Source organism: Canis lupus, chromosome 4, assembly GCF_003254725.2.
Source record: "Canis lupus dingo isolate Sandy chromosome 4, ASM325472v2, whole genome shotgun sequence".
In the NCBI taxonomy this organism is placed as follows: Eukaryota; Metazoa; Chordata; class Mammalia; order Carnivora; family Canidae; genus Canis; species Canis lupus.
In genome coordinates, this window is record NC_064246.1 from 83,571,739 (window position 1) to 83,586,683 (window position 14,945).

Consider the following 14,945-nt stretch of genomic DNA (forward strand, 5'->3'; position numbering starts at 1 on the left):
ATTTTTTAAGCTATCAATATGATTAGGACACATGCTGGCTCTAGTGTTTATGTAAATGCGAACTAGGAACCCCTAGCATGTGGATTCTCATTAGTTATGTTGACTCTCACTGGGAAATGTGCAGAACTGGGGCTTAGACACATAATTCACATGTGTATATATTCATATATACATATATATACACACCTATATATATACACATACCATAAATAAAAAATCCATATATATATAAAACCTTATCCATATATATATGTATGTATATATCCATATATATAAAATCTTATACAATGTAAGAGTGATGTCAAGCTATTATTTCTAAAATAGGTACCCGTGTTCTGTTCCAGTGCCTATGAAAGGACCATTGTGTAGATTTTAGGGCCCCAAGGATGTCTGCTGAGGTAAATGCTATTTATCCATGTGAAAAATAAATAGGCTGAACACATACCACATGGTAATTAAAGATTTACAATAAGAATGGCTTATTGTAGGGTTTATTTTGCTTGAATTCACAGAGTTTAAAAGTAAACTCTATTCATATTCTAATGCACAAGGCTGTTTTCATTGATCAAACTAGCCAGCTGAGCAGGAAACTATCATCATGGCGAATGACTGAGAAATAGTTTATACTTGTGCTGCCAAGGAGGAAAAATTATGTAAGTATACCTTATTGCAGATTGAGCTAGCATGTGTTTTGGCCTGACCTTACATAAAAAATCTCAGGCAAATGAAATGTTACAATGATTGAACAACTTCCAATTAATTAAAAAGTAGTCATTAATCAGTGTTGCTGTAGTTGGAGATCCAAATAATGTTATTAGACTCCTAATAATTCTTTTATGCACTACTGCTTTGCTTTTTATGATACTAATCTTGAGAACTTTAAAAAAGATGGAAGCTCCAAAAATTCACTTCATTCAAATTATTAGAAACCTTCAATACATAGATGTTTCCAGTATTTTTTGGCATTATTGTAACAAATGTCATTAGGCAAAGATAATTAAAATGATCTAAATTAAAGCTCTAGAACATATTTTATATAATTATGAAATAAATGACATCAGAGACAATTATTTTCTTGGTCAATCGTTATCCAGATAGCAATGGATTATTTGCATTTTTTGTGAAAGAGGTCAAAAATCAGTGAACCGACTCCCTCACTGCTATCTTTGGGGAATATTTTCCATGTAAATATATCATTATGAGTTGAGATTAAATTATTGGTTGATTACTTTTTGAAGTTATTTGGTCTGCCGAGCTATTTTGTTATAACTCCTTTTTACTCCAACATAATGCAAATGACATCATTTTCATATGTGCAGAAAAATTAGACTCTGACATTATTGCCCATAATTCAGGCTAAACACAAATTCATACATTTGTTTTCATAAGTTTATATAGAATATCATCTATGTGCAAAACACAATATGTTGTGAGTTATGAGAAAAAAATGAGACCGAAGTCCATGCTTAAGGATAATAAGGCTTAGGAATAGTTGGAAATTGCCCAAAATAGAGAATTTTGGTAAGCTATAACTATGCAAATTATGCTTAATTCTAGAGACTTTGGATTTAAGGGTATTCTTATTCAACCTCCAGGGGGAAGTTGCAAAAAGTTATAAATTACCGGAGTGTGGTCATTAAGTGATAATGGGTTTAAACACCAGAAAATAGATTTTGTTGTAGAATTTACTGAAGAATTTCACCTGCCCGCATGCCACATAGTTAGCTGTGAAATGATGCTCTGAGACCAAATGAGAAGTACCTCATTTTTCTGAAATAACAGTAAGTAATAATAATAAAATAAAATAAACAATTCTACTAGCTTAATATACATTAAATCAAGATGAGTGTTATGGTCTACACAGTGAGTGTGAGGAAATAGAAGCTCAGAGGTATTTTGTTTGTATCCCGTGTCACACCAGGAGTGCTGACCAAGTGAAGATGGGAGTCCTGGGCTCTCATACTCTGATACAGAAGGTCACGGGGACATTGATCACTTGCCTAAGCTTGTTAGATATATTTTAAGTAAGTTATTAGTTGAAAAAAAAAAAAGTTATTAGTTGAGCTAGCCAAGGTGGTTTTCATATGCATAGATAATTAAAGTACAAAAGAGTAAAAAATTATACATTTGCAATGTGCATAAAATCAAATTGAAATTTTTATTGGTCTTGACATCTATCTATCATCTATCATCTGTCTATGTTTGACTGCTTAGTATTACAATTCTATAGTGAATTTGCATGTTTCAGAGATTTGATTGTACTTACTTACATCTAGTAACTACTTGTATAAAATCACCTCTTTTTTTATCAATTCAATGATGGATTTTATTTGCTCTCCAAATACTAATTTAATTTTGCTGTGATTAAAGGAAGTCACTTGAGAAGGATTTTTAAAGTTATAGAGAGTTTAATGTAAAGTTTTGAAATGGCATCTACAGTCTTTTTTTTAATTATTATTATTATTATTTTTGGCATCTACAGTCTTATTGACCATGGGTGAATTCAAGGAAAATATGAGGAATATCATGGTGCCAGTGGTCCACAAAAGTTTTCTGTTTTATCAGCTGTATTATACCCACCATAGCTTCTCAGTTTAGTCTGGTTTTGAAAGAATATCTACTCATTGATAATATTCAGTTTTCTAGAATGCACTAGGCTCTGTGTTAAACCCTAGAGGTTTTAAGATGAATATGAAGTAACTCCTGCTCTAAAAGAATTCAGAATATCTAAGGCTTTGTGTTATTGCAAATATTTAAAATTAATGATAGGTTTCCTCTAGTATTTTCATTGGGGAAAAAATTGATTGGCGGTATTTTTAAAGGTTCTTTTTTCTTTAGAGATCAGTTTTTGTCACCAGCAGCATAGAAAGTAATATTTGACTTTAGCATAGGTATATATGAATAATTTAAATCCTCTTTATGGATTGCTCGGTCTAGATACAGATCATACTACTGTAATTGAACAGAGCTATTATTAGAGATGGTTCATCTTAACTTGTAATTTCAAAGTGAATTGATTCAAAGGGAAAGGAGAAAGAAAGCTTGTGTTACTTATTCAGTGTTTCTTGCACTCTTCACACTATAATTCATTTTTTTTGTCATAAAAAACTAAGATTTCACTCTTGAAGTTATTGTAGTTGCAATTTAGTACATACTCACAAAATTGAATTTTTAACACTGATAGTTATTCAAAAGCAGATGTCATCTTTAAATAAGGAAGCCTAATAGCTCCAGCATATTTTAACATACTAGGACCTGTGTTTGTTAGTGCTTCACAGTTTTCAAAACATTTTCAATTACATTTCTCATTGGTTCTTGGAACTCTTCTATTATCTGGCCAGCATTTATTGAATATCTAATACATTATTTAAAAAAATCTTACCACTTGGATTGGAATGCCTGGGTGGCTCAGTGGTTGAGTGTCTGCCTTCGGCTCAGGGCATGATCCTGGCGCCCCTGGATTGAGTCCTATATTGGGCTTCCCACACGGCTCTTGCTTCTCCCTTTGCCTATGTTTCTGCCTCTCTCTGTGTCTCTCACAAATAAGTAAATAAAATCTTAAAAAAAAAAAAAAAACTACCACTTTGACACTTGAATGTAAGCTAGACTTTCTCAAGCATGGTGGCCTTGATAGGAGCAGAGACATTACTCTTTGAAAGTAAGTGATCATCACATACATGGGCAGATCTCAGGTGGTATGGCTTCTCATTTGGATGAGTTGATATAAATCATGGAGCAGTGACAAACATAGGAAGAAGACTTGGATTCTAGCCTTAGGTCTGACAAAAAAAAAAAAATGTAGGGCAAGATTATACCAGTTTTCTCACCCATCAGTAAGCAATTATAGAGCTGTAATTTTCAGACTTGTAGAACATCACGATACTTTGTCAAATAAAATCTTATGTGGAATCCCAGGATACTACATTCACGAGAACTGTGGATAAAGCCAATGACTTTTCTTTGCCCCTATAAAACTCCTTAGCATTGAGGAGGATGGCATGAGGAACATGCCATCTTATCAATTCTAGCTTCCTTTTTAAATTTAAAATTTAGTTTTCCCATCCATGAGCATGGGATGTTTTTTTCAGTCTTTGTGTCATCTTCAATTTTTTTCATCAGTGTTTTGTAGTTTTCAGAATACAGGTCTTTTCCCTTTTTGGTTAGGTTTTAATATTGCCCCATATGTTAACTAAGTGGAACCTTAAAAACTTTAAAAAATAAATAAAATTCAGGGCTTTTTTTTAAGATTTATTAAGCGTTACAATGCTAGTTACTAGCGAACCATTTCTACAAGAGATTTCTTGCTGTAGGTTCCAAAAATGGGCATACGTTTGTGTCTCTCCCTTCCCATAGGTTCTTCTGACATTGGGGTTGACATTCCTTCCAACAAGAAGTGGTTTCTATTTTCCTTTCCCTTGAATTCATATTTTTTTTAAAGATTTTATTTATTTATTCATGAGAGACACAGAGAGAGAAAGAGGCAGAGACACAGGCAGAGGGAGAAGCAGGCTCCCTGCAGGGAGCCTGATGCGGGACTTGATCCCAGGACCCCAGGATCACACCCTGGGCCGAAGGCAGGCACTAAACTGCTGAGCCACCTGGGGGTCCCTGAATTTGGATTTAATAATGGGCTTATTAACAGTAGTATTTTGACTTATGTTTATGAGTGATATTAACCCATTTTTTGTTTTGTTTTGTTTTGTTTTCTTGTGATGTTTTCCATTGGCTTTGGTAGCAGGATACATAGAATGAATTTCCTTCTCCATTTTCTGAAAGTTTGTGAAGAATTGGTATAATGTGATCTTTAAATCATCGGTAGCATTCCCCCAGGGAAGGCATGTGTGCGTGAGTTCTGTCTCGATTGGGAGATTTTTAATTACAACTTGATTTTAATCATTTGCTTAAGTTTATTAAGGTTTTATTTCTTTTAAAGGTCATTTTTGGTAATGTGTGTCTTTCTAGGAATTTGTTCAGTTCATTTATGTTGACTAGATTTTTGGCATAAATTCATAATATCCTTTATAGTATTTTAACTCATTTTTAAAAAAAATATTTTTATTTATTTATTTATTCATGAGAGACACAAAGAGAGAGAGAAGCAGAGACACAGGCAGAGAGAGAAGCAGGCTCCAAGCCTGATGTGGGACTCAATCCCAGGACTCCAGGATCACGCCCTGGGCAAAAGGCAGACGTTAAACCACTGAAGCACCCAGGGATCCCCCCTTTTTTTTATTTTTTTTTTCCTGAAGTTTTATGTATTTAAGTATCTCTACATCCAACAGGGGGATCAAACTCACAACCCTGAGATCAAGAGTCACATGTTCTTCAGATCGAGCTATCCTGGAGCCCCATTTTAACTCATTTTTTATAAACTCATCTTTTTACCTTCATTCTTGTTTTTGTAATTTGGGCTTTAACTGTTTTTTTTCTTAATTTTTTAAAGGATTTTATTTATTTATTTATGAGAGACACAGAGGGAGAGACAGAGACACAGGCAGAGGGAGAAGCAGGCTCCATGCAGGGAGCCCAATGTGGGACTCGATCCCAGGACTCCAGGATTATCACCTGAGCAGAAGGCAGACACTCAAGCACCCAGGCACCCTTCTGTTTTCTTAATTGAAACTGTACTTAAAAATACTACTAATACGGCAATTCCAACTGAGACAGACTCAGAAAGCCGAGGGAGCTCACTGAGATATCATCAAGTGATAAAAAAAAGAGAATATCTAACAGAACATTTTTGAAGGCAAAGGGGATAAAAGCAAAATGATTTCTTGATTATATTATGAGCCAAAACTATTAATAAGCTGGTTATCAAACATAAGTAGCATGCCTCTCTAATAATTTGAGTTTAAATGATTTGACTACAAAGAACATAACAATCCGTTGCATAAGATTTTGGTTATTTAAAATTTACTAAATTTTTACTTGAAATTGCCCTCTAAGTATTTGGTGATAACTACTTTCTACATGGCAAAAATGTTGATAATAATGATCATGCTAAGTTGTGATTAAACAAATTTCATCGTCACTGTCCCAAATAGAGATTAGATAGACAAAAAAAAAAAAAAGTCATTATTTCCTCAACCTAATTTTCTGGATGATATACATAAATGAAAAAATCCATTTTACTCTTATAAATCATATTGTCTTCTAAAATGTTCGGTGCTTTAGTACAGTAGTTCTTGAACAGATATGTTACTACTTCCCCAATTGGCATTTAAATATATAAGGTCACATTTTTAAACCTTCCTCATTTTATGAAAAAAATCTACAAATACACTATAGAAGAGATAATACTATGATGAAATCTATAACCCATCACTCATTTTTTGACAATATAAAGTGTTTTTGTTATTATAGTTTTTCCCCAATCCTTAACTGGACATTTATATTATAATTGCCACATAGATGACAAGTGACATTTAATTATAAGTAATTCTACAAGTGCTCCAGGGCACAGAAAACTCTCACACAACAAATATTTGTCTCAGCCAAGATATCAAAAGCACCTTTTGGAGAAACATTTTTAATAATATGATGTTACAACAGTGATTATATTTTTGAGACATTATACATGTGGCATATTACTCATTGGGAAAATGTTAAAATCTATATATATTACAGGAGAATAAATAACTTAAAACTATCAAAAAGGAATTTCTTATAGGAGGAATTGTGCTAAATTATTTTTAACACCATGTTCATACACTATAATGGTAAATCTGTATTGAGGGTCCTGGGATTGAGCCCTGCATCTGGTTCCCCACTCAGCAGGGAATCTGCTTGTCCTCTGCCCCTTCCCTGCTTTTATACTCTCCCTCTCTCTTTCAAAAAAACAAACAAAATGTAAAAACAAACAAAAAAAAAAAACAAAAGGCACAAAATTCTCCTCTTTGTATGGCCTCAGGACTTATACTTTATATACCATGTAAAATGGAAAGTGGAGACTGATTTTTATGTTGTCAGAGGTTGAATAGGCTAAGTAATTCACATGAATTCACTAATCTGTAATGTTAATTTGTTGTTTGTTTTTTTTTCAATAGCTAAATACATTTCTGTTACTTTCCAATACACAATATACAATAGATTAATACAGAATATACAATAGATCTTAAGAGCATGAACTTGGAACTAGAACCCCATCTTATTACTTCCAACTTGTGATTTTTAGAAGAGTCATATCTTCCTTCTGTTCCTCAGAGTTACACATGTAATAATGGGATAAGAATAGTATCTATAACAGAGTTACTGTGAACCCTACAAAGTTAACCCACGTAACATGTTTTAGAATATAAATATACTATAAGCATTATAAAATATTAGGCATAATTTTGTTTGTCTTAGATTTTGTTATTTTTTATAATTGCTAATCCTTTCTCAGGAAAGCAAACTAAATTTAATCAAATTGTTGACTTTTATCTGCAAATTATGCTTTAGGCATAATTAAGACCAAAAATAGATACAGAGCTAGATAACCTCCAAGAAGTGCACACTTGGTAATAAGAGCAATGTAATTTACCAAAGGTGATGTAACACTTTGTAAAATACCACCTCTTATTTCATACAGAAAACCTATGAATTAGGAACTATCAATACTGTGTGTTTCACAGAAAGAAACTGACATGAAGGTAGATTAAATAATTCATGAAAACAGCCAACATTTTCTACCAAATAAGATAATTCCCTGTGGCTCATATTAATTTTTAAATCACAGGTACTTTCTGCATCCTTCTCCATTGTCACCAATGCACCTTCAATAAGTACACCCCATATTCCAGAATATACCATTCATCCTCCATTTGTGTTATCAGTGTGTGTACTGGTACACGATGATGGATTTCACTGTGTCCTATATGAATCTGTGAACATTTATTATGATACTGTTTATAAGGCCTATTGTTTTCTAATAAGTTTTAGCACAGCAGGATAGTGGAGGCTCAGCCGAATCAATCATGTGTTGAGGCTTTATAAGTTTCTTTAAAAGAATCCAGATAGAGGTCTAAAATAATACTAATATTATGAATCTTCAGCAGCACTGCAGATGAAGAATTTGACACATCAACCAATCAACAGAGAAGATATGGTGGCATGTACATGGTATTTGGATTTCCATAGTCTTGGGTTTGAATTTTAACTTCTCATTCCCCTAACTGTGTGACTCTGGGCAAGGTCCTTCAAAAACTTGTGGCAGTTTATTCATCTGTAAAATTTCGTAGGTAAAAATTATAATAGATAGGTAAAATGTACATTTTTATGCTTTACTAACTTAATTTTTTGAGTCTTCTTCAACAAATGACTGGGAGGCAGGTAACATACCAAGGGCTAGGGCTAAAACTTGTGATTTTGGCAGACACTTTTTCAAAACAACCTTTTTTTTTTCTTTTTTTTTTTTTTTTTAATGTACTGTAGAAGAAAATCTTGCTTATTCTTTCTTAACACCAGCAAATAATTTCAGGGTGTATCCTAGCTTTCCATGATCTATCTGTTCTACTTCCTTAAGTCTGTTTTTAAAATTTTTGTTTATAAAAAACCCTCTCCCCTTAATTTTCCTTGTAATTTATCATCCTTTTCAGGAAGAATCATTTTAAGAGAACTTTTTAAATATGTAGAATATCCTACCAAATAAAGTTTTAATTATGTGGACACGCTTGGAAAACATGTTTTGTGCAGTGAAGAGTACCCCTATGGGTGCAGATGGGTTCTGTGAACTAACTCTGGTATGATAGCTACATGTTTGGTAAAATACTAGCCAAATGGTTGACCTTAACTTTGGTGGTGAGTGAATTTCAGGGATGAACACTGGTATGGTGCACTGCTGGTGCTTGGACAGCAAAACTTTGATACCACACTTACCCATTCTTTTATCATTTATATTTGGCACAATGTCTCACAGCTTCCCATAAAAGAAGCATCATTTGGATCCTTTATAATGGCTGTTTAAAAAAAAAATGTCTAAGGGATGCCTGAGTGGCTCAGTTGGTTAAACCTCTGACTCTTGAGTTTGCCTGAGATCATGATCTTATGGTCCTGGCATCAAGCCCTGCATTGGGCTCAGCACTCAGCAGGGAGTCTGCTTGTCCCCCTCTCCCTTTGTACCCCTTACCCACCATTCTCTCTCCTTCTCTGAAATAATCTTTTTTAAAAAATAAAAAAAATAATACTATTTATTATAAGAGCAATAATTGACTAGATTTTGTCATTGTCTTTACTCTTTTCTATGTTTTCAACAGGTAACCCATTATTAAGCAGCAAAGTCAACATATTGATTAATGTCCTAGATGTCAATGAATTTCCTCCAGAAATATCTGTGCCATATGAGACAGCGGTGTGTGAAAATGCCAAACCAGGACAGGTATCTTATCAATATTGTTGGCTAATAGCATGTCAAGACCTACTGCACGCACTCACCCCCACACATATCGATATCAACATCAATATTGATAAATAGATGGATTTTTCCCCCTGGATCATATGTTCACATAAAAAAAAAAAAATCCCACAAGAGATAGTAAACTCGTAAGGGTGCACTTATGGTGTAGAGGTAACATCACAAGGGATAAAGTGGAGATGGCCTAGTGAACATTCTTTGTATAACTGAAAAGTTTAGGATTGCAGATCTGCTATGTTTTCCAATCTTTTACTATGGAATTTTTAAGGAATCTGTGACTAGTGACCTGAAAGCGAACAACTTTAAAGTGAATTCTTCTAAAGTGTTTTGGTTTGCTCAAATGCCTTATGAAGGTGTACAGAAAAGCTCAGTAGCCCATTAAAAATGTAAGGTTTCTTTCTCTTGTGGCCTTGAGTGGAACATCTGGGTTATTCCAAATCTCCGAATTACATTTTCCTTATAAAGTTAATGCTGCTCTGGTTCTAGTAGAAGATGTCATGACGGGGGACCACGTGGTTATGAAAGTTACTGTCAAAATCCTAGATTTAATGTGAGTGTGTTGGGTAGCCAGTTTGGTTTTTTTTTCTGGACTATTATAGTTGAATGAATAAAATAATATAATGTTATAATATGATATGATGATATGATATGATGAATGAATCAAACATGAGCAAAGGACGAGAGTATTGTCATGAAATAAGAATATGATTAATCCAGTACTGTGCAACTCGGTTCCAAAGGAAAAATATATTAGTATGCTTGGTTCGCTTTATATTTTAATCACTTCAAAATAGGATAACTATTCATTTAAATTTAAATTTAAATTCATTTAAATAACTATTCATTTAAATTTGAAGTTTTAATTCTTAAAAATATTAATATTTGAAAGTTATTTACATTGTAAAAAGCTATTTTTGATCTTCAGTATTTGTTTTAATTTGAATGTTTTATACTGCTTTGTAGTAAATCTGTCCCATAATCCTAGTCCTGTGATGTCCACTAGCTATGTAACTATTAAGTTAAAATTCAATAAAATTAACAGTTTTCTTATTCATACCAGCCACATTTTAATTGCTCAATGGCTGTATGTAATTTTAATTGCTCAATGGCTGTATGTAATAAGTAGCTTCCATTTTTTGACCACGTAGATATAGAATATTTCCAGTACAGAAACCTCTAGTGGACTGTGCTACTCAAATCTTCACTGATAATTTGGGGAAAACACTAATTTTATTGTAGCATGACTTATTTAGTTGGATTTCTCAATGGATAAATTTGCATCCTTAATTTTAAATAGACAAATAAATGCATTAAAACAAAGTTTTAGCCCTTTATCACCTTAAATGTATTGACTATTTACATGGGATAAGGCCATGTAATCACTTTATGATTGTGTGTGACACTTTATCACTTTAATGCCTGGAAGAGTAGATGCTACATAAATATTTAAATAAATAATAAACCAATTTCGTTGAGAAGTTACAAGAAGTTTTCTGAAATTCCACAACTTAGCAATTTCTCACTTTCCAGATTCCCCCAAGACCCAATATTCTGTTTTTTTAGATAGTTGGTGATACTAATTATCCTATGTCAATCAGACTATTGTAATGCACAAAATAAAAGTTCTTTGGAAATAGAACTACATTTTACGCTTCTGTACTTGTCTAGTAAATTGAAGAGTTTAAAAAGTTGGGAATAGTCTAAATGACCTGAGATAACTTGGCTTTCTTATATCTGTTCAAAGCGTTAAGCAACCTGTGGGATACTTGAAGGCTTTTCTTCTAATAAATACCTTTTGGGTTTTCTACTGGGCCACATTTATGTACAAAGCACAGCCCTAAAATGTTACTTGAGTTTTCAGGGAATATGATATGTGAGCATTTTCTGCTTTTGACTCCAGCCGTTTTGCCCATTGTCTAGGATCTATGCATAGGAACTGTCTATCTCTTCCAGCCTATTCTTGAATATGTATGCATGCTTATATACGTATTTTTACATGTATGTATTACCTATCAAGAGACAAAAAAGAAAAGATGATACTATCTAAACCAACAACGATATATATAGTGAATTACTGAAGTATGAGATTTTTTTCCCCCTTAGGGCAATGACTCCCAAGTGTCAATTCCAAATAAGTGCTAATTTATACCAAAACTTTCTTCTCTGTCTGCTATTTGAAAGGACATTGCTTCATTCTAAAGATATGTTCTTGATATTCTTTGATGTTAAATTAATTTAGTAAATGATTGCGCTTATGGATAGTAGTAAAAGGCAAAACAAAACAAAATACCTGACAAATCAATCCCCTAATAATGTACAGAAAATTTATGGATAAGATATAGTGATCTGACTGAGCATATTGGTTTATGTGAAGGAAAGTTGAAGTTTTCTAGAATTGTGACTGATTCACACTGAACCAGGGAACTGAAATTCTCATTAGAAAGCCAATCTGTCAAATTAGAAATTACTAATATGGCACCAGGCACCCAAAGTCACAGTATTTATGCTTATGCGTGAGTGCGTATGTGTGTATGCATGTGTACATAAACACAACTATGGGGAGGTAGATCATAGTAATAAGATTGAGTTTTAACCAAGGAATGAGGAATGGAAACAAAAAGTAGTAAATAAATCACATATTTAAAAAAATAAATCACATGTTTCATGGTGTCAGTATTAGAACACATGATGTATGCTTTTGCCCGCGGTGCCCAAGATACAGTACCTGAAATGTGAGATCTTCCTCTGGCAAATTCAAATGTAGTCTAAGAGAGTGATCACCTAAGGAAGTACTCTGCTCTCACTCTTTGCTATACACATTTCCTGAAATTCTTTCTGATGCAAAGCCATTGGATATGTTAATAAATACAACCTCAGAGCTAGTATAATTTGCTTATCTATGTAGTGAATTATCAATTTCACAGTTTGGCTCTCAGAAGTTATTTTTAATCTCCAAATTCTTAAGGGCATTTTCTTGAAGTATCAGAATTTTAACTACTAAATACACAACCTATGGAAGCAATTTGGAAAATATTTTGAAGCAGGGTTGTTGGTGCTTAATTCTTAAAAAAAATATGTTATGAAAATACAGTTAGTATTCTTGCTTATTGGAGGAAATCCAATATAAGAACAAAATCAGATATACATCTTTTGTATTTCTCTTTCTCATCATTTTATTTATTTATGAAAATAAAACTCTCACAAACATAAATATACTAAAATTTTGCTATTGCAAGGGCTTTTTAAATAATCAGAGATTTTTCTTTCCAGTAAGCATTTTCATATTTAGGTTAGAAAGCATTTATTGTATTTAGTTTAAAATGCAAGCAAGTGCATTTTAATTTTATTTTGCTTATTAGTGAAAATTTTCAATGCTGTTTTTTAGTTATGCAGATATTGATTTGGAATTGGCCCATACCTTATAATTGTTATATGCCACTATGAACTGTAAATGTTTGGATATTTGATTATAAAAATTATTTGTAAATAATTGGCCCACTGATTTGAATCCTAAAAATGTCATTTCTATCTCCTTGCATGCATCATTGACTAAACCTATTAGCCTGGTATAGGTAAAGTTCCCTTTGAAACTCATGACTGACTTCAAGTTTCATCTCAACTTTGTTTCAGATAATTCAGATAGTCAGCGCTGCAGACCGAGATCTTTCACCTGCTGGGCAGCAATTCTCCTTTAGATTATCACCAGAAGCTGCCATCAAACCAAATTTTACAGTCCGTGACTTCAGAAGTAAGTTTAACCACATGGAAAACTTACCTCTTATCATGTAACTTTGTAAAAGGACACAAAGGTAGCAATCAGGGTTATTTCTGAAAGCATCCAAGTTCATAAAATATGGAAATCCATATAGGAGAAATACAAAATTCTATAGCTAGCAGTAAATCAAATATTTGACCTATATAGGTTGTATCTAATGAGGCAATTTGCTTCCATTTATAATGTGGACAGTGTCTTAATGAGTCAAGCAAAAATAGCCTATCTGGGAAATTGAATACTTTTCTATGTTTTAAATATATCATTTGTGCCACATGCTCATTACTTCCACACACAAATAGGTGACTTCTTGGTAACTGGTTCATTTGAGTAACACAGGACAGTAGGCTAAGAATACAGGCTTTGTAATTAGAGGTTTTCCTTCCCACTCCATTATCTTAAGTGGCAGATTCTCAGTGTATTAAGCCATAATTAATAATTTTAAACTCATAGTTGAAATTAATCAATCTCAGAGTATTTATATTAAATAAAATAATGCATGCAAATCCTTTAACACAATACCAAGGGGATTTTAGTTATCACTTCCCCCATCAGATCTGCGCTTACATATCTACCACCAATACTGCTACCATCACCACCACTGCCAGCACTACTAATACCTTCACACCTGCTACTGTTACACTCATTACAAAAATACAAAGGACACTGGATTGAAAATATTAAAGCTAAGTACTGGTCAGTTCTTACACTATTAGTTCTGTGACTGTGGATATTTTAATCCCTTCTAAATTTCCATAGTTATGAAATTGGGATTAAAGACACCTGAGTTCCTAAGATTGGAGAGTAAAAAGTTCATTTCTTACCAAATGCTGTGTTTGCACAGAACAAATAAACCAACTGTGATGAGATGATGATGATGACGATCATGATGATGGACAGAAGTCAAAGGGCGTCTGAGAAAATTTACTTTTCTGCAAATATTTAGAGGAAAGACATCAGACATTTTGTCTCAGAAGGAAATTCAGTAGGATTTGCTTCACCTAATACTGTGGTGTGAGGAATGGCTGTAAATGCAACAGGGCCCCAGACATGAAGAGCCTTATAAGTAGAGAGACTACATATTTTGTTATGAAAACTAAAACAATTTGGAGAACAGAAATGGACACCATCAGTCATCTTAATTAGAACAGTTCACATAAAATAAAGCTGTCCGAGACAAACCAGACCATATGGTCACCCTAACTACAGGCCATTTAAAAGGATTATAACTTAAATCCAATGACTTCAGAAGCCTTTGAAAGGTTTATGATAAACACAGTACGTTCAATTTGCATTAGGGACATCAGTTTGGATGCAGTGTGGAAAAGATAATGGAAGGGTATAGGATTACTTCTGATGCTATTGCAGGAGTGGGTGAGAGATTCTAAGATTTGGATAATGGCTGATGGAGATACGTGGAGAGAAGTAGAATTCACAGGACTTGATGCTAGATTCCCTAGATTCCGTATGTAAATACATTGGATAAGAAGACTAATCAGACTTCCAGATCCATAGCTTGGGCAACAAGATAGATGGTCACATCATTCAGGAACATTGACTATTTTCCTCATTGTATCTTTGCTGGAGAATCTATATTTGATTAGTCATGATAATATGAATCAGATCATTTTGCCTCATAGCATATTTTTTTTTCACAGTTTGAACACCGTTTGCTATTCATATGTCATTTACTATATTCCCTGTTTTATCTTAAGTTATATTTTAAGGGTAAGTGTAAGTTTCTAAAAACTGAATGGAAACATTGCTTTCACCTCACATATT

The 14,945-nt window shown here is 33.3% G+C and overlaps 1 protein-coding gene across 3 annotated transcripts in view; it reads left to right on the forward strand.

The window, feature by feature from the left end:
• CDH12 (cadherin 12) overlaps positions 1–14,945 on the forward strand; it is a 963,430-nt gene that overhangs the window by 929,779 nt on the left and 18,706 nt on the right. For all 3 annotated transcript variants that reach the window (XM_035714925.2, XM_025436284.3, XM_025436285.3), the window contains 2 exons: positions 9,234–9,355; positions 13,022–13,139. In XM_035714925.2, coding sequence (XP_035570818.1) covers positions 9,234–9,355; positions 13,022–13,139 — 240 coding nt within the window. The remainder of the gene's footprint in view (positions 1–9,233; positions 9,356–13,021; positions 13,140–14,945) is intronic.